The sequence below is a fragment of the Arachis hypogaea genome, chromosome 19 (assembly GCF_003086295.3).
Source record: "Arachis hypogaea cultivar Tifrunner chromosome 19, arahy.Tifrunner.gnm2.J5K5, whole genome shotgun sequence".
Taxonomy (NCBI): domain Eukaryota; kingdom Viridiplantae; phylum Streptophyta; class Magnoliopsida; order Fabales; family Fabaceae; genus Arachis; species Arachis hypogaea.
In genome coordinates, this window is record NC_092054.1 from 110,658,681 (window position 1) to 110,681,616 (window position 22,936).

The 22,936-nt window shown below is 35.5% G+C and overlaps 3 protein-coding genes across 3 annotated transcripts; 2 read left to right on the forward strand and 1 right to left on the reverse strand.

Annotated features, from left to right (window-relative positions):
- Positions 1-8,150: 8,150 nt before the first annotated feature.
- LOC112778609 (uncharacterized) lies at positions 8,151-9,293 on the forward strand. Its single transcript, XM_025822911.1, has one exon. The coding sequence runs from the start codon at positions 8,151-8,153 to the stop codon at positions 9,291-9,293; it is 1,143 nt and encodes a 380-aa protein (XP_025678696.1).
- A 150-nt stretch (positions 9,294-9,443) lies between these two features.
- On the forward strand, positions 9,444-9,869 carry LOC140182313 (uncharacterized). The gene has a single exon (XM_072228477.1). The coding sequence runs from the start codon at positions 9,444-9,446 to the stop codon at positions 9,867-9,869; it is 426 nt and encodes a 141-aa protein (XP_072084578.1).
- Positions 9,870-10,591: 722 nt separating this feature from the next.
- On the reverse strand, positions 10,592-12,459 carry LOC112779355 (probable sarcosine oxidase). Its single transcript, XM_025823596.3, has one exon. It carries the CDS (start codon positions 12,094-12,096, stop codon positions 10,909-10,911), a length of 1,188 nt encoding a protein of 395 aa, XP_025679381.1. The 5' UTR covers positions 12,097-12,459; the 3' UTR covers positions 10,592-10,908.
- Between the last annotated feature and the right edge of the window lie 10,477 nt (positions 12,460-22,936).

Here is a 22,936-nt window from a genome sequence, read left to right on the forward strand (position 1 = left end):
GTCGTAATACCTCGCCACCTCTGTTTTATGAGTTAAGCATAAGACTCTGTGTGGTAGGGTGTTACAGATGTAAGGAGGGCCATAGAAGATTGCCCTCTTTCAATGCCTCTACTTACCGTTTGCCACCAGACTTCAAACTTCATGGTTCTATTTTGAACTATAGCATTCACAAAAGGAGAGAAAGACCAATTCTCAGGAGCAGGTACTGCGTTGCACCAAAGCATGAAGGATAGTTTCATTGTCATTTCTGTTTTTTGGGCATATTGCTGAAGTATCTGAGAATCTCTGGTTGATAAAATTGAGTACAGGTAATTTTTCATGGGCTGCTCTCTACAGAAAAATATTTACTTGGAATGGTAATTTAAACCCCCAAATTAATTTCCAGAGCATTAAATTTGTCATCACCATTAGAAGGTGCTCAACTAGCGCATGAAAAAAAAATCATAAGACACTCAGTACCTCGAGGCCACATCGTACTGCTTCCTCTTGTTCCAAGCTCATTCAAATTTGTCCTCACTATTGTCGTTCAGTGGCAGGGAGAGAATTCACAAATTGAGCTTAGGAGAAAAAACTGCTTCAACTAGCTCTTTATTCCACCTTTCATCTACTGTAAGTAAATTATGAACCCAATTGATATCTGATACTGGATTGTTGTTGTTACTGAGTCTAAAAGAGTAGGGTAGGGGTAACCATAGGTCCTCGCAAATACGAACATTTGTGTCAGATCCTGTACTCCATCTCAAACCCTTTTTTTACCACTTTTCTTCTTTCCAATAGACTTTTCCAACCCTAAGAAGGTTGGTTTTCTTTATTTGCCAAAAAGGGGTTAGTGTATCTATAGTATTTTCCTTTGAGTATAGGCGCAAGTAGCGAATTAGGCTTAGTAGTAATTCACCAAAACTTTTTACCCAGCAAGGCTAGGTTTTGGGCTCTGAGATCCTTGAATCCCAATCCACCTTTCTTTTTGGGTCCGGTCATATAATCCCAACTAACCCAAGCCATCTTTTTTTGCATTCCCTTCTGACCCCACAAAAACTGTCTTAGAATCATGTGTATTTTTTCCACTAGAGAATCTGAAAGCTTGAAACATGAAAGCGTATATATGGGAATAGCTTCTTCGACAACTCTGATTAAAACATGTCTGCCACCTGCTGATAACAGATTCCACTTCCAAACCTGAACTCTTTTCTAAACTTTATCCTCTATTGCACCGAATGTAGCCTTTTAAATCTCTGAATAATGGATGGAAGACCTAGATATTTATCTTGGACTCCCACGTACTCTATGTTAAGTAACTCTGCTAGCTGTCGTGTAAAACCCCAGATTTTAAAAATTAAATAAGACATTTATTTATAATTTATTATATCTAATTAAGATTATATTTTTAAGAGATTTTATATATAAATTAAGTAATTTTTTATTTATGATTTAAAGTTTTAGTAATTGAATGATAATAAGAATTTTATATGCTGTAATTTGAATAATTAAATTAATAACTTTATCTTATGATTTTAAAAGAAATTAACTTGATTATCTCTAATTATTGAATTAGAGTATTTATTTAAAAAATAAACTTGTAAGTTGATAATTAAATAGTATTTTTATAAATATTAGTATTAGATTAAAATTACTTTCTAATTACTCTATTACCCTAATTTTATTAAAATTGATAAACTACCTAAAATTTCCAATTTTAAACCCTAATTTTACCAACCTAATCCTATTACCCAATTCATCCACAGACCACACGTATACCCCATCTGTCAGTGAGCCACGCTTTCACTCTTTCTGCCACTCACTCCCTCCACCGCCAACATTTCTCCCCATATACACCCAACACAGTTCAACCAAACTAAAAAGGAAAGAAGAGAAAAGAAATGGGAAAAAGGAGAAAGAGAGATTTGTGAGAGAGCAAAGGAGATCGGAGAACAAGGAAGGGGAGGGGGCTTTGCCGCCACCATCACGCACCACCACCGCCGTCATGACGTCGAGCCACCATGCAAGGAGAGAAGGAGACGTTGCCGCTGCTACCGCCATCGAGCAGAACCATTTCCAGCGAGGGAGAGTGCGCGTTGCGAGCCAGAAACGCCGCGAGGAGGAAGAGGAGCCATCGCGCTCCGCCGCTGTCCAGTCACCATCGAGCTGGGTTCACCGTCGCACCCCACTACGCGTCACCATTGAGCTTCGAAGAGAGAGGGAAGAGAAACGCGACAGTGGGAGCTCCGTTGAAACTGGTCACCATCGCTGCTGCCGTCCAAGCCGTCACCAGGGGAAGCCCCTGCCGCCGTTGCCACGGGTGGAGTCCGCCATCGAGCTGTGCATCGTTGTTAGAGCTATACCTTGTCGGATTTGCTTTTCACCACTGTCGGTTCAGTTTCACCGCAATCCTGCTCCACTTGTGCGTTCTATTTTGCTCTCATCTTATTTATCTGCTTGTTTCGGTTTTAATTCCATTTTAGTTTCTGCCTTGTCCTGAATTTTCAGAACTGTTTACGTCTTCAATTTTTATCAAATTTGAATCCCTTATTTTGCTGTGATCATTATCATTGCCGTGGAAATTTGCTATGGCTGCAAAAGTGATTGGAGATGTTGCTACCGCTGTCTCGGTTGTGTTGGGATGCCGTCGGTGCTGCGAATTTAGGGCAAAAGAGGGTTTGTCATATTTAATTTCTGAGTACGACTAATTGAGTAGGGGATATTATTATAAAGTTATTGATTTTAATTTAAAAATGCCCAAAAAGTATAGTAGATAATTGCAAATATTAATAATCGTAATGTTATTAAGTTTGGATTATTGTTGTGAATGTGACTGATTTTGTTGTTATGAGAGATTAGTTGGTGGAATTAAGCTTGGATTGAGGTTGTAAAAATATGATTGGTGTGGTATTGAGACTGATTTTGATTTGAGGCTATGATTTGTGAATAATGATTTAATTGTTTGAAAGTGACTAATTACTCGAATTCCTGGTTATGCTGAACTGTTGATTTAGTTGTGGAATTGAGATTTATTTGATGAGGGTGGATATCGTTGCAAGCTTGTTTGAGAAATTATTGGTTACTGGATATGTTAATCTGACTGGATAATATTGTGTTGAGTGTTGAATTGATTTAGTCTTATGCTCGGTCTGGAACTATTATGATGATGGTTTAATTGTGACTATTTTCTTATTATTGAGGATGAGTTCCTTGCTGTTTTGATAGTTGTTGAGAAAAAGATTAGTGAATTGTGGAGATTGAGGTTTAATGAACGAAAAATATATTGAGCTTGGATTTTTAAACTATTTTTTTTTAAATTAATTTCTTAACTGAAACAATAATTTTAAGGGTTTACAAATAATTTTAGAATTATTAAAATTATATGGCTATAAAATATATTGATTATTAAGAATTTCGCTGATTTGAAATTGTTGAGGAAAGGGTTGGTGAATTGTTGAGGAAGAGGGAACCTATAAGGGTGTCTAAGTCCAAATTTTAGTGGAAGTGCTGTCGAATTTGTTATAAAACTCCAGGACTTTGTTTAAAGCGTTATTTAAAAGCAAATATGATTTAAGAATATTATTTGATATTGATTTATTACGGAAAGTGTCTTGTTTTCAATTCGATTTATTAAGAAAAGTATAATGTTTAAAATTCAATCTTTTGAGGAGAGATTTTGTTTTAAGTTATGATTTGAGTTTGGTTTGTTAAGAAGAAGAAAGAAGGGGAAAAGAGAACATGGCATGTGTGATTTATGAAATGGTTAAAAGGTCACGAGAGGGTGACTGAATGTAAATGGTTAAAGTGCTGATGTGAAAATGTTAAGCTGTGAGCTTTATGTGTGAATGATTGTGCGGGGATGCCTGTGTATATGGTATGGCTTCCAGGAGAAAGGGACACATGCTTCAGCTGGAGAATCAGCGCCTGCAAATACTTGCAGAGGTCATGTTCGGCATACTTCAGCTGGAGAATCAGCGCCTATAAAGGTTTGGGACCTTGCAGAGGTTATGCCGCTGGAATGCCTTATCTGACTTGCGAGTTGGATTGCGTTGGGTGCGGGTCGAAACCGACAAATGAGCTCATTACCTGCGTTAGAGATAAACATGCATCATGTTGTTTGCACATTTGCATTTGGTTGTGTTTGCTTGTATTACTTCTCTGTGATTGTGATGTTTGACTTGTTTTTATGTTGGTTTGAATCTCTTACTTGTGCTATTAGTTTACGGATTAAGAAATGATTATGTCACTGAGAGATGGTTAATATGACTAATTTTGTGATAAAACTGTTTTGAGTTTAGAAATTTAAAGAAAAGTAATTATCTAAAGTAAAACTAAAAGTATTTTCAGGGATTTAATAAAAATAGTTTTATTGAGTAAAGTTAATTATTTGCATTTTATTTTGTTACTTTTACGGCATTCTTATTCCCTACTAAGAATGTGTGGTTTGTTCTCACCCCAAAATCTTCCACTCTTTCAGTGACACAGGTTCAAAGACTCAGTATGAAGCTGTGGACGAATAGTTGGAATTGTTTAAAAGTTACGTTGTTTTCATAGAGTTCTCACGCCTTTATTGATTAAAATTTTATTTTACCCAGAGGGATAGGTAATGTAATCGAGTTTTATGTTGAATTTATTTGTATGGCATTTACTGTTAGTAATTACTATGTGATTACTATTATTTGGTGATCTTTGATATATGATTTTAGTTAATAAAAACAAAATTTTCAGGCATATTCTTAAAAATTGAAATGCGACATCGAACTAAAGGCTCAATATTAAATAGTTAATAAGGAAAACGAGTTAGTAACGCCTTACTTTTCATACGATCATGACGTGCTAAAAGTTAGGGTGTTACATGTTGTCTTCTAATGAGTAGGGTGTTTTGACTGAAAAAACTGCTGATTTGTAGAGAATAACTTTCTACCCACTAAGCATTTCATATTCATGGAGTAGAGATAGGATATTTTTGCATGATCTTCATTTGCCTTCCCAAATAAGATAGAGTTCTTCAGCAAAGAGAATATGATTGACTGTTGGAAACCTTCTATGAATCTAAATCCCTTAAATAGGTCTATTTTGCTATGCCTTGTATAACAGATAGAATAATCCTTCCGCACGTAATAGATATAGATAAGGTAACAAGGGATCTCCTTATTGGATATCCCTTGTTGGCTTAAAAAAACTATAAGGTTCACCTTTTATAAGAACAAAATAAGAAACAGTAGTGACTAGTTCTCTGATCTAAGAAGTCCATCTGGTCCAAAATTCATTCTCTTCATGATAAACCATAAAAAACTCCACTTAACTATATCATATGCTTTATTCAAATCCAATTTAATAGTCATTTCACATTTCAATCTGCATCTCTTAGTTTTGAGGTAGTACATACATTCATGAGCTCTTAGAATATTGTCAGAAATTAATCTACCCTTTAAAAACGTACTCTGATTTAAACTTATTAAATTATTCGTAAACTACTGAAGTCTATGTACCAGAATTTTGGAAATAATCTTATAAAAGGTTGAGGACAAGCTAATAAGTCTGACCTGTGACATGTCTCTAGCATTCGGAATTTTAGATATCAAGCAAATCTGTGTATGGTTAAATGCCTTGAGCATTTTACATCCACCAAAGAAGCTACGAACTACCTTGAAAACATCACCACACACAATGTCCCTATAAAACTAGAAAAATCGTGCTGTGAAGCCATCCTCACCTGGAGCACTTTTAGGACAAATGCTGAAAGTGGATCTCTTGATTTTCTCCATAGAGATTAGTCTTATTAGCCTCCAGTTCATGAAAGCTAAAACCGGATGACTAAAATTGCTGAATATGTCACCAGATTCTAATGAGTCAGATGAAAATATTTACTTAAAATAATTTTTAGCCACCAGAGTAATATTTTGTGGATCTAAAGCCATCTCATCATCATTCTAAACTAATTCCCAAATTTTATTTTTTCGGTTTCTAGCTTGGAACTTCGGATGAAGAACTTTGTGTTGCTATCATCTTCTTTCATCCACTTGCATATTGATTTTTTCTTCTAAAAATTTTCTTCTTTTGATAACTCCTCTTCTAATTTTTTTCTCTACCTCTAACATCTCTGGCCCAATAAAATAATTCGGTATTCTCAAGTGTTTCAACCTAAGATTTAGTTCTTCAATTACCTTCTTAGAGTTGGATTTGTTATGCTGTTGCCACTGCACTAGACAGTGCCTACAACACTTCAATTTCTGTTCCAAAAAAGTATATAGGTAAGTCATTAACTTCCATACTCCAAACTTTTGCTATCAGTGCCCTTATATCTTTCATCTCACACTACCGTTTTTTGAAATTTAAATCTTATTTTGGTAGACCGTTTTGGAGGATCTGAATCAAGTACGAGAGGAGCGTGATCCAAACCATTCTCTGATAATCTTCTTACCACCCCATCTACATAAGTCTTTTTGCAAGGCATTCTAGCCATAAAACGATCAAGTCTCTCTCTAATTAACCCCTCTCTAAGCCCCACTCCTATTTAAATCTTCTATTCTCCCTAATTATATGCCTATTTAATTAATTATTATTTAATATAATTATTTATTTTTAAAATAACTTGTCATACAATAAATTATTATTGATTACTCCAAATCTCTCTGAATTAGAATTCTTTTTTTTCTATGTATGTGTAGAGACTCTTTTTAGGTCCTCCCTTTTTTGCGATATTAATCATGCGATATTTATATAATTATTATTTTGTTAGATATCTTTATTTAATTTATAGTAAATCACAAGTTTTTTTGGCAATATCAAAAAAAGAAGACACCTTTGTACTAACCTGTATTAAAAATAACAGGTTTATCATTAGCCTCAATTGACCAGTTACAGCCATACAAACTATAACTCACCTACTAATGACTGAGTTCAAATATTCTTAATACCCATTAAACTAATTAGGTCATATAAAAAAAAATAGGAGAATTCAAATAACAAATTTTTATATTATATGTTTTTTTCATGTCTTTTTATACTCTCATGAGATTTCTCTTCTCTTTTCTTAATATTCAACACAATCAGGGGCGGAGGTATATACAACTAAAGGGGGCAATGCCCCCTCCCCCCAAATTTTAATTTTTATTAAAAAAAAATAGTCTAGTCCCTCATTTTTTTATTTCCCAGCCCCCTCTCTTTTTGTTCCATAACTTTTCTAGCCCCCTTTCTTTTTGTTCCATAACTTTTACAGCCCCCTTTTAATTCATACAAAAAATTCAACCCAATAGCCCATTTTCCATCCCCTTTTTTAATTTTCCAACCTCTCCTTAATCCTCCCATTTTGTTCGTACAACCAGTCTCCCCCTTCCCATCTTGGCGCCTTCACTTTCCAAAATTTCAGGTAACAACTTTTTCTATTCTTCTTTTTCTTTATCTCTTTAATTTTCTTATCATTTACCTCTTTGACTCTTATTTTTTTTTTGCAGATTAAAAAAAAAAGATAGTAGTTCAACAAGTGATTCTTCACTCCTCTTTCTCAAAAAATGTTCTATTTTTATTCTTTTTTTATTTCAAAAAAATTATTGAACTAAATCAACTAATAATAAAGAGACATAGTCATACAAAAATAGAACAAATAAATTGTATTTAATCTAGCATTGTAATTTTTTTTATATATTTTTTATTATTTTTCTGTCAGTCTTGTCTAATTTTTTTATGTTTTTTTATATATTTAGTTATTTACTTAATTTATTATTATTTGTTAATTAAGTTTATGTTATTATATGTTAGTTTGTATATTTAGTTTTTTTTATTAGTTAACTATTTAATTATAATTTTATGTTATTTATACTAGGATGTTAGTATTATTGTTCTGAATTTTAATATCTTATTTTGAATTGAAATATAATTTTTATATTTTATAAAGATTTAGACTGTAATTTACACTTTTTGCTAAATATATTTTTAATTATAGGAACTTATTTGGCCATTTGAATTATGAGTAAGTTCAAAACCATTGATACATTTTTAAAAAAAAAAAGGATCAAGAGAATGAAGATGCTTCTACTATTACTACTCCAATACTTAAGGGGTCATTAAATTTCATTACTTTAAGTTCTCCATTGAATAGCTCAAAGCGTCCACGACTTCTTCCAAATCAACTGGATGTTTTTCATTTGGAAAGAGATCCTGGAATGCGACCAATGATTTGGAAGTTTCCTCCAAATAAAAGAGATGAAATCCATTGGGCTTATATTAAAGTTGGGCCAAATCAATCAATTCTTGATAATTATCCATTTTCTGGTGATAAAAGTCATCATCACTTTCAAGCTTCATGGTTTAAATTGTTCCCATCTTGGTTAGAATATTCTATAGAAGATGATGCTATATATTATTTTTCGTGCTTTCTTTTTGCTAAGGAACCTTCAATCAATACGGGTTCAAATGATTTTATTGAGAATGGTTTTAGGAATTGGAAGAAAGTAAATAATGGAAAAGAATGTTCTTTTTTGAATCACATTGGCAAAGGTCCCAACTCATTCCATCATAAGGCGCTGAAATCATGTGATGATTTGATGAAACAATCACAACATATCGACAGACTTCTTCATAAGCAAACATTAGAAGAGATTGAAAAGAATCGAATTCGACTAGAAACATCTGTAGATTGCATTAGATGGTTGACATTTCAAGGTTGCGCATACAGAGGACATGATGAAAGCCAAAGTTCAAGCAACAGAGGTAACTTTTTAAAAATGTTGAAATTTTTGGGATCTTACAATGAAAGAGTGAAAAAGAATGTTTTGAAAAATGTTCCAAAAAATGCTAAGTATACTTCAAATGATGTCCAAAAAGAAATTCTACATATTCTTGCTACTAAGGTGAGAAATTCAATTAGAGAAGAGATTGGAGATGCCAAATTTTGTTTTATTGTTGATGAAGCTAGAGATGAATCTAAAAAGGTGCAAATGGCCATTGTTTTGAGATTTGTTACTCTAGATGGTTTTGTTAAAGAGAGATTCTTTGATCTTGTGCATGTCACTGATACTTGTGCAATAACTTTAAAGAAAGAATTGATTTCTGTCCTTTCTCATTATAATCTCCAAGTTGAAAATATTAGGGGTCAAGGGTATGATGGTGCTAGCAACATGCGGGGTGAGTGGAATAGTTTGCAAGCTTTGTTTCTTAAAGATTCTCTACAAGCATACTATGTATATTGTTTTGCTCATAGGTTACAATTAGCATTGGTGACAGCTTCAAGAGAGGTACTTCAAATTCATGAATTTTTTACTCAATTAAACTCTATTATCACTATTGTTAGTGCTTCTTCAAAAAGACATGATTAATTACAAGAAGCTCAAGCAATTGAAAATGCAAACTTGGTTGCTCAAAATGAATTAGAAACAGGCAAAGGTGCGGATCAAATAAGCACTTTACAAAGAGCTGGGGATACTCGATGGAGCTCTCACTTTAATTCTATTTGTAGTTTGGTAAAAATGTTTACTGCTACCAACATTGTTCTCAATAATATCATTGAAGACGAGACAACTTATGCACAAAGAGGTGAGACTTATGGTATTAGTAAAATATTATTGTCATTTGAATTTGTTTTCACTTTGCACTTGATGAAAGAGATTATGGGAATCACTAATGTTCTTTGCCAAGCACTGCAACAACAATCTCAAGATATTCTTAATGCAATGGATATTGTTTCTACATCAAAGTTACTTCTTCAACAATTAAGAGATGGTGGATGGTGCAATTTTCTTGCAAATGTTAAAGATTTTTGTGAAAAGCATGAAATTGAAGTCCCTAATATGAGTGCACAATATGTTTTTGGAAGAGGTAGATCTCGTCAACCAAGTGTGATAGTTGAGCATCATTATCGAATAGATATATTCTTGGCAACAATTGACTCTTAAATACAAGAGTTGAATAGTAGATTTAATGAGCAAACAATAGAGCTTTTGACTTTGAGTTGTGCTTTGGATCCTAAGGACAATTTCAAATCATTTAATATTGAAGAAATTAGCAAGTTAGCAGAGAAGTTTTATCCCCTTGACTTTCCTTCGAATGAGCTAAATATTTTGAAGTCTCAGTTGCAACATTATCAGCATGATATACCAAATCATTTGAAAGGCATTGGTACACTTTTTGAATTGTGCAACAAGTTGCAATAAACGGAAAAATCAAGAACTTATCACATAGTTGATAGATTAATACGTCTTGTTTTGACTCTACCAGTGTCTACAGCAACAACAGAAAGAACTTTTTCAGCAATAAAAATTGTTAAGAGAAGACTCCGAAGTAAGATGGCTGATGAATTTCTTGCAGACAATTTGGTCATCTATATAGAAAAAGAATTAGCAGCTATTTTCGACACAAATTCAATTATAGATGATTTTGAAAATAGAAAAAAACGTCGAATAGCCTTTTTAATGATACAAAACTGTAAGTGGTAATTTTTATATATTATTGTCTTACTTTGATTGAGATTATATATTTATTTTTTTAATTTTATCAATAAAAATAGTAATATAAAATATTTTTAGTAAATTATTAAACACCGCCTCCTAAATAGTTAGTCTAGCTCCGCCCCTGAACACAATTATTGAAGAATGGAGCAAAACAATTTTAGAGAACATACTACAATTAAAAAAAATATATAACTAAAAAAATTTTAAATAAATACAAAAATATTTGGTAACTAAAAAATAATATTTAATATTTATACCTTACTTGATATTTAATATTTATTAATTATCGTTATGGCAATTAATGAATGTTATATAAAGTAAATTTTGACTTTTTATTTTTATTTTTTTAACATTACCAAATAAATATTATTAGTAAAGTAACTTATCTAGATCCTTGACTTATCAGCTACTCCACTGCTTACTAGTGAATTTACATCACTTTTGTCGTTCTTTTTTTTTTAAAGTATTATAGAGCAGAGTAAAATCATTTTTGTGAGTTGTTAAACCTTCCAATTCCAAAGGGACTGATATCAGTCCCGCCAGATGGGACCCCATCGACGGCTAGCTCAGCCAAAATCCTCCCAATAACCGGAGCCATCTTGAACCCGTGACCCGAAAACCCGCCACCTACAACAACATCTTTCCCAAACTGCCCCCCCAAGAAATCAACAACATAATCATTATCCGGTGTCATTGAGTACATGCAAGCCTGCTTCACCACCGGCTCCCTCCAATCAACTAAACCGTTAAAACTTTCCTTGATCCATTCCTTCAGCTCATTCATCCTCACCCCCGGACCCCACTCCCTCTTATCCGGGTCACACTTGTCCCCACTATCAACCACAATCTTCACCAAACCCGGGTATTCCAACGACGGCGTTCCGAACACGTGGACCCCACCGTGGCTCGAAAACGTGGGAAAATCACCACCTATCGCGAAATCCCCTTCGTGCCCCTCCTTCACCCTCCAGTAAAACACGTGAATCTCCACTGGCTTTATAGGTATTTCCACTCCGCTCACCTTTTTTACCAGTTTGCTCATCCACGCTCCCACCGTTACCACGCATTTCTTGCCGCGAAACGTTTCGTTGTTGGAAGCCGAAACCACCACGACGCCTCTTTCGTCCTTCTTTATGTCCGTGATCTCTTTGTTGTCTTTCAGAACCGCGCCGTTTTTGTGTGCTAGGGTTTGGAACATGGCTACGGCTTTCGTCGCCTTTATGACGCCGCCGAACTCGTTCAAGATCCCGATGGAGTCATCGGGGAAGTCGATGCGGCCCGAGAATTTCTCTGCCAGCTGGCAGCGGTTGAGGACCTCGTGGGGGATGCCGTGGTTACTGCAGTTTTCGAGGATTTTGAGTAGTGTATGGTCATGGGCGTGGCCCATGTCGAGTTGGTGGGCTGGGAAGTAGACGTTGTAGCCGATTTGGGCCTGGGCCTGCTGCCAGAGGGTATAGGACTCCATGACGAGAGGGTAGTAATAGGGCTTGGAGTAGTTGGCGCGAATGGTGCGAGACTCGCCGTGGGAGGAGCCACGGTGGTGGAGGAAGTCGAACTGCTCTATGAGAAGGGTCTTTAGCCCCCTCTTGGAAGCGTGGTAGGCGGTGGCGCTCCCCATGACGCCGCCGCCTACGATTATGACGTCGAAGAGCTCATCGCTGACGTTCTGCATTTCTTTTAGTTACTATCTACCACCGGAAGTTGGTCTATTACGAGTCAGTGGGGCTTGGTGACGATGGACATGTTTACAATTTATTTATAGTAGTGAGAATAGAAAAATGAAAATTGAATTGGTATGCATAATAATATAGTAGTTTTTGGAGTTCTTTACTGGGGATTAAAGATGCCAAAATCAAAAGGTAGAAAATTGAATTGGTATGCATAATAATATAGTAGTTTTTGGAGTTCTTTACTGGGGATAAAAGATGCCAAAATCAAAAGGTAGAATAGAGAGAAAAGATTTTAAATATATTGGTATATTGATATTTTTAGTGAATTTTAACATTTTAATTATAAGATTTTTTTCGTCTATAAAATAAAATAATTAATTATTTTTTTAGAAAAAATTTTTCAGTTTTATTTTTAAGGATATGAATTTTTTTTTTGGGAATAAGAGCAAGTTTGCTGCATTTCTGGCGAACTCTATAATGAGTTTGGCACATTATTTAAACTGGTGGGACTATTTTTGTTTGTCCCTTTCTTCTTCTATTCTCCCTTCTAAATTTTCTCTGTTACTTTTTTCTATGTAAAGTTTAGTGTGGATGATTTTCTCAGTTCCAGATTAGTAAATAATAGTCTATTTTTTTATCTTAATTAGAATTATTTGGTTTACTATTTACATGTTAGATAAAATTATTAGGTATAGAATGTTTGTTGGTTAGAATAACAGATTTACTATTTACATGTTAGTTAGTTAGACGTGTTTTTAAGTGTTGTTATATTAGGTAGATTATTTTATATTACTGTTTTTTAGTATAGTTACTGTTTATTGTCTATAAACATGTTAATGAATATAAGAAAGTAGGGGTGTTCGCAGTACGGTTTGATTCGGTTTTGAGGGAAAAAGGCATCCGATCCGAACGCTTAATTTATGTGCGGTGCGGTTTGGATTGGATGAACTTTTTTGAAAATCCGATCCGATCCGATTCGATTACAAGTGGTTTGGATCGGTTTGGATCTGCGGTTTTTTAAATAAAAAATAATAATTTAATTTATAAAGTTAATAACCTGTCCAACAATCCATCATAATAATAAAGCACAATCCAACATAATAATAAAATGTAAATTCCATAAAACATTATAAAGCAACATGTCTAATTGTCCAGCAATCCAACATATTCAACAAGTCTTGATAAAATAATAATTCTTCAACATAAAAACAACTAAACAAGTCTCAACAACACAAAATTAAATAACATATCAAAGTCTGAATAAAAACATAACATAAAAAACTCTAAGCTGAGAGGTGAAGCACTGATCACTAATCAGATTCATCACCAGAGTCTTCTTCATCTATTAGTTGAAGAATCGGCTCAAGTTCTACAATAAAATATAATAAAATAAATATTAATAACTTAAACATATTATCAAGTAGTAAAGTTAATCACTATGTGAAGATAAAATAAAACATAATATTAAAGAACATTACCTTTTCTCAAGTTTTTCAAATTCTTCAAAAGACTCCTCAAGGTCAATTGGCAATAAATTGGCTCGAAACCAATTTTGTGCACAAATCAAAGCTTCAACAGTTTTTGGGGTAAGAGAGCTCCTATATTGATTAAGCACTCTACCTCCAGTGCTAAAGGCGGATTCAGAAGCAACCGTTGACACCAGCATAGCTAGAATATCCCTCGCAATTTGACTTAGAAAAGGATATTTGTAATTGTTAGAGCTCACTTTCCACCAAGTTAAAATATCAAAACTACTTGGATCAACTGGTTTCTCCAAGGACTCCATGAGATATAAATCCACTTCATTTGTGTTGACACTCTCACTTGCTTGTACATCATTTTCAAATGCTGTCGTAAAGCGAACATCATCAAAGGCACTATCATCCATATCCACATCTTGGCTGTGTTGTGCAGATTGGTATGCTTGATCACTATTGAGAGCAACCCTATAGCTGTTAAACAAGTCATTGAATACCTCCTTCACCTGACTACATAAGAAATCAACATCCTCCTTTTCAAACAACCTTTGAAAACTCCACTCAACAAACTTAATCTTGTATCTAGGGTCAAGTACCACAGCAACAAAAATCATCATATTCATGTTCCTCAAGTTACCCCAATATTTATCATGCTTAACCTTCATTTTTGTAGCCATACCCTTAAGTAATATGTCATTACTATCAGCCCATGTCTTCAAAGAACTAAGAATTGAACAAAAGTGATGAAAATATGAAGAAGAAGTCACAAATGTAGAATCTGAGACCTTTTTGGTTACATCGGAAAAAATCTTCAAAAATCTCACAAAGCATCTTGCATTATCCCAATCTTCATTCTTTGGAATGACTCCTTGCATCATTACAAACTCAGCATCCCTTTCACTTAATCTCTTGAAGGCCTTTTGGAATTTTAAAGCACTATCAAGCATTATGTAAGTGGAATTCTACCTAGTGGGGACATCTAATTGCACACAAGAGCAGTCTTGGATCCTAGCCTCTTTAATACAACTTTTAAACCTATCCATATGACTAGAAGAAGCACGGACATATCTAACAGCATTCCTAATTCTACTAATTGAAGAATGCATATCCTTCAAACCATCATTCACCACCAAGTTCAAGATATGAGCACAACACCTAACACGCAAATGTTCACCTTTTAAAGGATATGAATTCTAATCCTCCATTCTACCTTTCAAGTAACAAATGGCAACATCATTTGAACTAGCATTATCAACTGTGTTGCTAAAGACTCTATTTATTTCCCAATTTAAAAGACATTTTTCTATTTTCCTACCAATTGTTTCACCTTTATGATTCTTGATGAGACAAAAGTTAAGAATTCTCTTTTGTAACTTCCAATCTTGATCAATAAAATGTGTAGTGAGGCAAAGATAGTTTAGATTTTGTACAGAAGTCCAACAATCAGTTATCAAACACACACTTTGATTTGAGTTTATAAAGACACTCTTCAACTTATGTTGTTCATTCATGAACAAGTTCTAACAATCCCTGGCAACTGAAATTCTGCTCGGAATATGGAGTTTTGGCTGTAAAACACTCATGAAATAACGAAACCCCTCCCCTTCGACAAATCTAAAAGGCAACTCATTTATGATTATCATTCTAGCAAGAGCTTGTCTACATAAATCAGGATCAAATGATACAACAGTCAAACAATTACCCAGCCCATTTTCTTCTTCTTTTTTAAGTTGCTGCATAACAAGTATTTTTTGTGTAGGATCAAGTGAATCTTTTGGAAATTTTCTACACTGACTCAACAAGTGACTTTTAAGATTGCTAGTACCATTTTTATGTGAATCAGCCACATAAGATGCTCTACACCACTTACATATAGCCCTAGGTTTGGGACCATTTTCATCTTTTTTAAAACGTTGATATCGTTATTTGAACCAGAAACTTCAAAAAATGCATGTCATATCCAAAGGTCTGAAGATGCCATAACCTCAAGTATTATGGTTGCAACCCCACAATAACCACTCATGTACATACCTTTTCATGCCTTTGAACAAGTTTTTCATTGCCAATGCATGTTGTCAATGCTACCCAACATACTAGGAAAGCCACGCCTCCTCCATTTGTAGCAGGCATCGTATAACATTTGAATTTGATTTTCTCAAGTATTCATTCTTGAACACCGAAATGACACCTTCAACATATTTTTTCAAGCATTCAATTGTGGTGCTCTCGCCTATGTGCATATAATCATCAACAGCATTAGCTGCTGCGCCATATGCTAACATTCGTATCACAGTAGTGCATTTTTGCAAGGGTGACAAGCCTCTTCTCCCAATTGCATCGACCTTCTATTAAAAATACGGATAGAAATTTGAGAGGGCGTATACTATTAGAAAGAACACGTGTCTTCTCATTCAAAACTTATGTCGAAAAATATCAGCATTATACACTGGCTCATCTGCAAGGTAATCTTTAAAACGGCGATCATGTCCCCCTACTCGATCTTTGTTGATCCATCTACGAGGAGTTTGGAAAGAGCTTCTCTCGATATCTTTGTCTTCTGAATCATTGAACAAACACTCATCGATCCAATTATCTATGAGTGTGTTATCTCGCCTTCTTCTTTTACCATACAAAGCCTCATTAAATATATCTTTAAAATTTTTAGTCATTTCTTAAAATAAAATATTTAGTATTTTGAGATGAGAAACTAGCTTTGAAATGTAGTTTGTGATTGTAAATATTTGATAACTGATATTTATAAGTGTATCCGCAACAAGTAACTAATATTCAAGAACTAGTTTTGCAACGTCCATCTCATAACGCCTAGCTTTTTTCTTGTCTAATTTTGAAAACGGTTAATTTTGTAACGGTTACTTTCATAAAAAATAACACATAATAATATTGACTAATTTTAAAAGTTACATTATAAATGAATAAAACATACTACATTACATACCGTAATACACAATAAAAATAAAACATATTACTTAACTCTATGAATACAAGGAACCATTAAGTAAACCACTTATTAATTATTTGCATATCCATTTCTCTTTTCCTTTCCTTAGCCATCCTTTCCATTTCCCTTTTCTTTGCATTTATCTCCATTTCTTTAATATACTTCTGATTTGTAATTCATTTTCTTTGATTGCCATAATTTTTTTTCTTTGTTTCCTCACTTCTTCTCTTTCTTTTTCCCTATCCATTAGTTCTTTTTATCTAACATTCTTAATATATTCTATGAGAGATAGTTTCTTAACAACTAATGATTTCTTTTCGCTAAGATCTTCAGACATGTGTGCTTTTTCCTTATCTTTTCTCTTGCTATTCTTTGATCCTTGTGGGAAAACGGAAGAGTCCACACTGGTTTCTTCGCCAACAGTGTTTTTAGATTTGATTACGATGAGTATGCTCCAGTTGTACTGACCTTGGTTCTCTTTGAGCCTTCATTTTGTGTTGGTAGTTGGTTTCTGCTTTTTTTATTCCTAATGAAACATATTCCAATGCCTCTCAAAAGTGAATTTTTTTACCATAATTTGTAGAATAAAGTTCATACACCAACTCCTTTATATAATCAGCATTCGAACCGCTCCTTATGTTTCGACTAGCTTGATCATAGCAACCATCAAATTGTGCAACTGTCTTGTTGATCTTATACTATTATTTCTTACATACAATTGTCCTTCTTTCCATGTCAGAACTAAATTTTACATAATAGCTGTGAATTCGATTCTAAAATATTTTGTCCTTTTGGTCGGTATCAACTATAGGGTCAATCGAAACACTCAATCATGCACTAATCAACATCTTATCTTCTTTCCATTGCCAGGGTTGAATACTATCTTGCCAACGATTTTCAATGGCATCATCATTGAGGTCGATAGTATCTACTACACGAGGGTTAGCAAAATCTAAATTTTTCGAATTCGGACTAGATTGTATCAGAGTCTAAAAGGATAGGTTAGAAGAGTCACCAATACCATATGAGTCATGTCTAGATGCACAGAATTGAGTTGGAAATAGCAAGGATGTTGGAGTAACATTTTCGATAGAGGAGTTAAATATGGATAAAAATGGATAATGCGGTGTTTGTGAATTTTGATTATGTAGTTGGAAAATAGGAAATTGATTATTATTATAAGGAGATTAAAAATTGAAATTAGGAATATTTTGTGGATTTAGACTTTGAAATATATTTGGTAGTGTGAAGTTTTGATTTGGAATTTGAGAGTTTGAAGTTTGAGATTGTTGAGTATTTAGAATTTGAGAAAAATTTTGTAAGTAATTGAAAAAAGAGTTGAATTGGTTTGGATCTATTTTTTTAACAAAAAATAATATCAGTAGAACTTTAATTTCATAAATTTGAAAGAAAAATGAAGAAGAGTAGAAAAAATTGTGAGAATAGAAGTGTATGTAGATCATAGTTATCAGAAATGAATCGGTATGAACCGATCAAGTTACTGGATCATTGGGTTATTGGATCAACCGGTGAGTTACTGATTGAATCGGTTAACCTAGTCATAATTAAATTATTATATAAAATTTTACTATTATCTTCATAATAAATGTATTTTTTTAATTTTATTTTTATACTATAGTAATTATTACTTTTATTTTAATAATTTAGTTTATATATTATATTATTATATATTATAAGTGTTTATGCCCTGGGTCGAGTTGTACTACCTGGGCTGATTAAAGACAATTCGACCGACCTTCTCAGGTCTAGAATTTCCCGACCTCTTCTCAAAGAGTTCGGCCAAATCGCTACAGAGAGCCCAGGAAGGCCCAAATAAAGGGACACAGCCAAATCTAAAGGCAGCCAAAACCTAGAAAGATAAGGGTGGTCCTCCAAAAGATAAGATGACTTCACTCAAAGATAAGATAAGATAAGATAACTATCTTATCTCCAGAAAGGTCACTCTATATTACTATAAGTACACTGGAGCTCCCATGTATAACTCATACTCTGATTCTACTAAAAACCTGCTTAAATCCCATGCTAACTTAAGCATCGGAGTCTCTTGCAGGTACTACCACCCTCGGGTGATGAAGGATCAACAGCATCTACAGCTCCACCAGCTCCAACAAGTCGGACACGACTGCTCTGGCCACCGCAGCAGATCTCATCCGAGATCGACCATGACAATGACCACAACTCTGGTTTGGTAGATAGAACGCCAAACAAAAACATGGATACCACAGCCAAAGATACACCTCTACAAAACAGAGAGAAGCAGTTTCCAAACTCAGAAATTCTGAAAGCCCTCAGAGAATAACAAGATCGGCTTAAACAGTACGAACAGGAGGTAGAACACCAACCTGAAGCTGAGAGGGACCTCCGAAGAGAAGCTAGATGACGCCGAGAGCTAGAAGATAAGCTCTTAAAGCTTGAAGCTAATCCCAAAACTAAAACAGCTCAACCCGGTCACGGCGACAGCCCCCACAAGGATCAAGATCCCTTCAGCAAAAAAATCATGAAAGCTAAGGTTCCAAAGGATTTTAAAGCTCCCGACATGACCCCATACAACGGTACCTCCGATCCAAGCCATCATCTCAGCAACTTTAGAAGCAGAATGTATCTCACCGATGCCTCAGACGCTATTCAATGCAAAGCCTTCCTGACTACTCTAACAAAGACGGCAATTAAGTGGTTCGACAGCTTGCCTCCTATATCTATCACCAGTTTTGATGACTTAGCTAAGAATTTTCTTGCTAGATTTTCCATTCAGAAGGACAAAGCCAAACACGCCCTAAGCCTATTAGGAATCAAATAAGGAGATCGGGAGAGTCATTGCTCTTACATGGAAAGATTCAACAAAGCTTGCCTGGACATACAAAGCCTACCCACAGAAACAGCCATCATGGGTCTCATCAATGGCCTACGAGAAGGGCCCTTTAGTCACTCTATATCAAAGAAACACCCAACATCTTTAAATGAAGTGCAAGAACAGGCAGAGAAATATATCAACATGGAGAAAAATTCTCGATTAGGAGAGACCTCAAAATCGGGATTCTCCTACTCATCTCGGGATAAGGATAAAGAGTCCAAGAAAAAAGAAGATCAACACAGAGAGAAGCCTAAAAAATATCACAATTACACCCCTTTTCGGGTATCTCTTGTAGATGTTTTCCGAGAAGTATGCCACACCGAGAAGATTCCACCACCTCGTCCAATCAAAAGCAAAAAAGGAGGGAGAAATCGGACAGAATACTATGAGTACCACCGAATCTATGGACATCCTACAAACGAGTGCTTCAACCTAAAAAATGTCATAGAAAAGTTGGTAAGAGAAGGACGACTAGATCGATACTTAGCCAACAAAACAGATGAACCCAGAAAAAGAAGAAGGGATGAAGAGGTCGGACGAACTGAATGACCACCCTGCACCCCGGAGAGGCACGTTCACATGATAAATGGAGGATTCGCAAGAGGAGGGATCTCCAAATCATCTCGCAAAAGGCACCTTAAAGAAGTATATCATATTGGAGGAGAGGAAGGATCACCCGACCTCCCTACCATTACTTTTACCAAAGAAGACGCGGCAGGCGTCATCCCAGGATATGATGATCCCATGGTCATTACTATCATATTGGCCAACGCTAATCTCCACCGTACATTGGTGGACTAAGGAAGCTCAGCGGATATTTTGTTTAAATTCGCCTTCGACAAACTCAGCTTACAAGAAAAAGAGCTCAGAGCATATCCGAACAGCTTGTTCGGACTAGGAGATACTCCAATCCAACCTCTTGGATATATTTCACTACACACAACCTTTGGAAAGGGAACCCGGTCAAGGACACTCAACATAGACTACATCATAGTCGACGTGAGCACAGCCTACAATGCCCTAGTAGGTCGGATAACGCTAAATCAGCTTGCCGCAGTAATGTCAACTCCACATCTATGCATGAAGTTTCCAACCCCAGAAGGGATAACCACGATAAAAGGAAACCAGAAAACTGCGCGACACTGTTACAATGAAAGTCTGAACCTTAAAGGCAAAAGAGAAGAAATCAACACCATCGAGCTCGGAGGAGTTCGAGGTCGGGAAGAACTTCGTCCACAACCGGAAGGCGAGATCGAGGAAGTCCAGATCGGGGATGTCCCAGATAAGACAACCAGTATTGGGGCGACTTTGAAAGGAGACATAAAGGAGTCTTTGATACAGTTCCTAAGAGATAATGTCTATCTCTTTGCATGGAAGGCCGCAGACATGCCGGACATAGATACCAAACTAATGTGCTACAAACTGGCAGTATACCCAGGATCTCAGCCAATTCAACAGAAGCGTTAGAAGCTCAGACTAGAAAGATCTCAAGCGGTGGAAGAATAAGTACAAGCTCTACTGGAGGCAGGATTCATAAGAGAAGTCAAATATCCACTATGGCTGGCCAACATTGTATTGGTGAAAAAGTCAAATGGGAAATGGCGAATGTGCACCGATTACACCGACCTCAATAAAGCATGTCCAAAAGATCCTTATCCACTCCCAAGCATAGACACTCTAGTGGATGCCTCCTCCGTTTACAAGTACCTTTCTTTCATGGATGCCTATTCAAGATATAATCAAATCCCGATGTACCCACCTGATCAAGAAAAGACCTCATTCCTAACCCCAAAAGCAAACTACTGCTATGTCGTCATGCCATTCGGACTCAAAAATGCAGGAGCTACCTACCAAAGACTAATGAATAAAGTCTTTACAGACCACATCGGGAAACTCATGGAGGTATATGTGGACGACATGTTGATAAAAACACAAAATGAGGAATCATTACTGTCCGAACTCGCCAGAGTGTTCAACACCATCAGAAAGCATGGCATGCGACTTAATCCCGCAAAGTGTACCTTTGCAGTAGAAGCCGGAAAATTCCTGGGTTTCATGCTAACACAACGAGGAATCGAGGCGAACCCGGATAAATGCCGAGCTATACTCAACATGGAAAGTCCGACCTGTGTCAAAAAAGTACAACAACTCAACGGAAGACTAGCAGCCTTGTCCAGATTTCTAGCCAGATCAGCCATAAGATATCTTCCCTTCTACGCTACACTAAGCAAAGGAAAGAGGTTTGAATGGACCACAGAATGTGAGCAAGCCTTCCAGGATTTCAAAAAATTCCTAGGCCAACCACCCATTCTTACTCGACCACGAAAAGGAGAAGCACTCATATTATATCTCGCAGTGGGAACTCGGGCAATAGCCTCAGCGCTAGTCAGAGAAGACGAAGGTGGGCAACAACCTATCTACTTCATCAGCAAAGCCCTACAAGGGGTCGAACCGAACTATCAAAAGATAGAAAAATTCGCCTACGCTCTCATACTAATGATGTGTATTTTCGGAAAACGAATTCCAAACACACAAAACTCACCGGCAAGTGCACCGGGTCGTATCAAGTAATAATAACTCACGTGAGTGAGGTCGATCCCACAGGGATTGAAGGATTGAGCAATTTCAGTTTAGTGGTTGATTTAGTCAAGCGAATCAAGATTTGGTTGAGTGATTTGTGATTAACAGAATTTAAATTGCATGGAAAGTAAAGGGAATGGGTAAATTGCATGAAATTAAAGAGAATAGAAAATAAAGTGCTGAATCTTAAAGAACAAGAAATTAAATGGCAGAAACTTAGAACGCAAGAAATATAAATTGCAGAATCTTAAAGTGCAAGAAATGTAAATGGCTTGAATTGTAAAGGGAATTGGGAATTGGATTTGCAGAAATTAAACAAGGAAAAGAAAAATTCAACAAACAGGAATGTAAAAGATGCATTCAATTAAACCGGATCTTAAATGAAAATGAGAATAAGCTTGGTGTGACAACGAAACAAGGGAAATTGAAATTGAAAGCTATAGATCTCAGGACTCAAGAGACTAGATAGCCAAGTCTAGATCTCACTGCCTTCCTAGATCCAGCAAGAACAATTGCAAAGGAAATAAAGAAATGTAAATTGCAGAAGAGTAGAAGCCGAAGCAGTTAACAGAAATGGAAATTCAATTATGCAGAAAATTAAACGAGATCTCAAGGTGAGATTGAAACAGAAGTTCTTCAATTCTCCACCCAAGATCCGAAACAAGAAAAGTAAAAAGTGCTCAAACAAGAACAAGGAAGAAGAGAGATCAATTCTCCTCCCTAATTCTCTTGAATTCTAAAAACAACAATGCAAAAATGTCAAGGTGCTCTCCACTGTAAGTGTTCTAAAAATTCTCTAAGGAAAAGCTCTCTTTAAAACTTAAATCCTAAGCTATTTATACACTTTCTTCAAATGGTCTTCAAGCCTTGAATTGGGCCTTTGCTCTTGATGGAATTGGGTTGATAAGAGTCTCTGTTGATTGCTCTTGGAGTTGGAGAGAAACCCATTGTGA

Coding starts and splice junctions, on each gene's coding strand:
- LOC112779355 (XM_025823596.3), bottom strand. CDS start 12,096: ATGCAGAACGTCAGCGATGAGCTCTTCGACGTCATAATCGTAGGCGGC.
- LOC140182313 (XM_072228477.1), top strand. CDS start 9,444: ATGTTTACTGCTACCAACATTGTTCTCAATAATATCATTGAAGACGAG.
- LOC112778609 (XM_025822911.1), top strand. CDS start 8,151: ATGATTTGGAAGTTTCCTCCAAATAAAAGAGATGAAATCCATTGGGCT.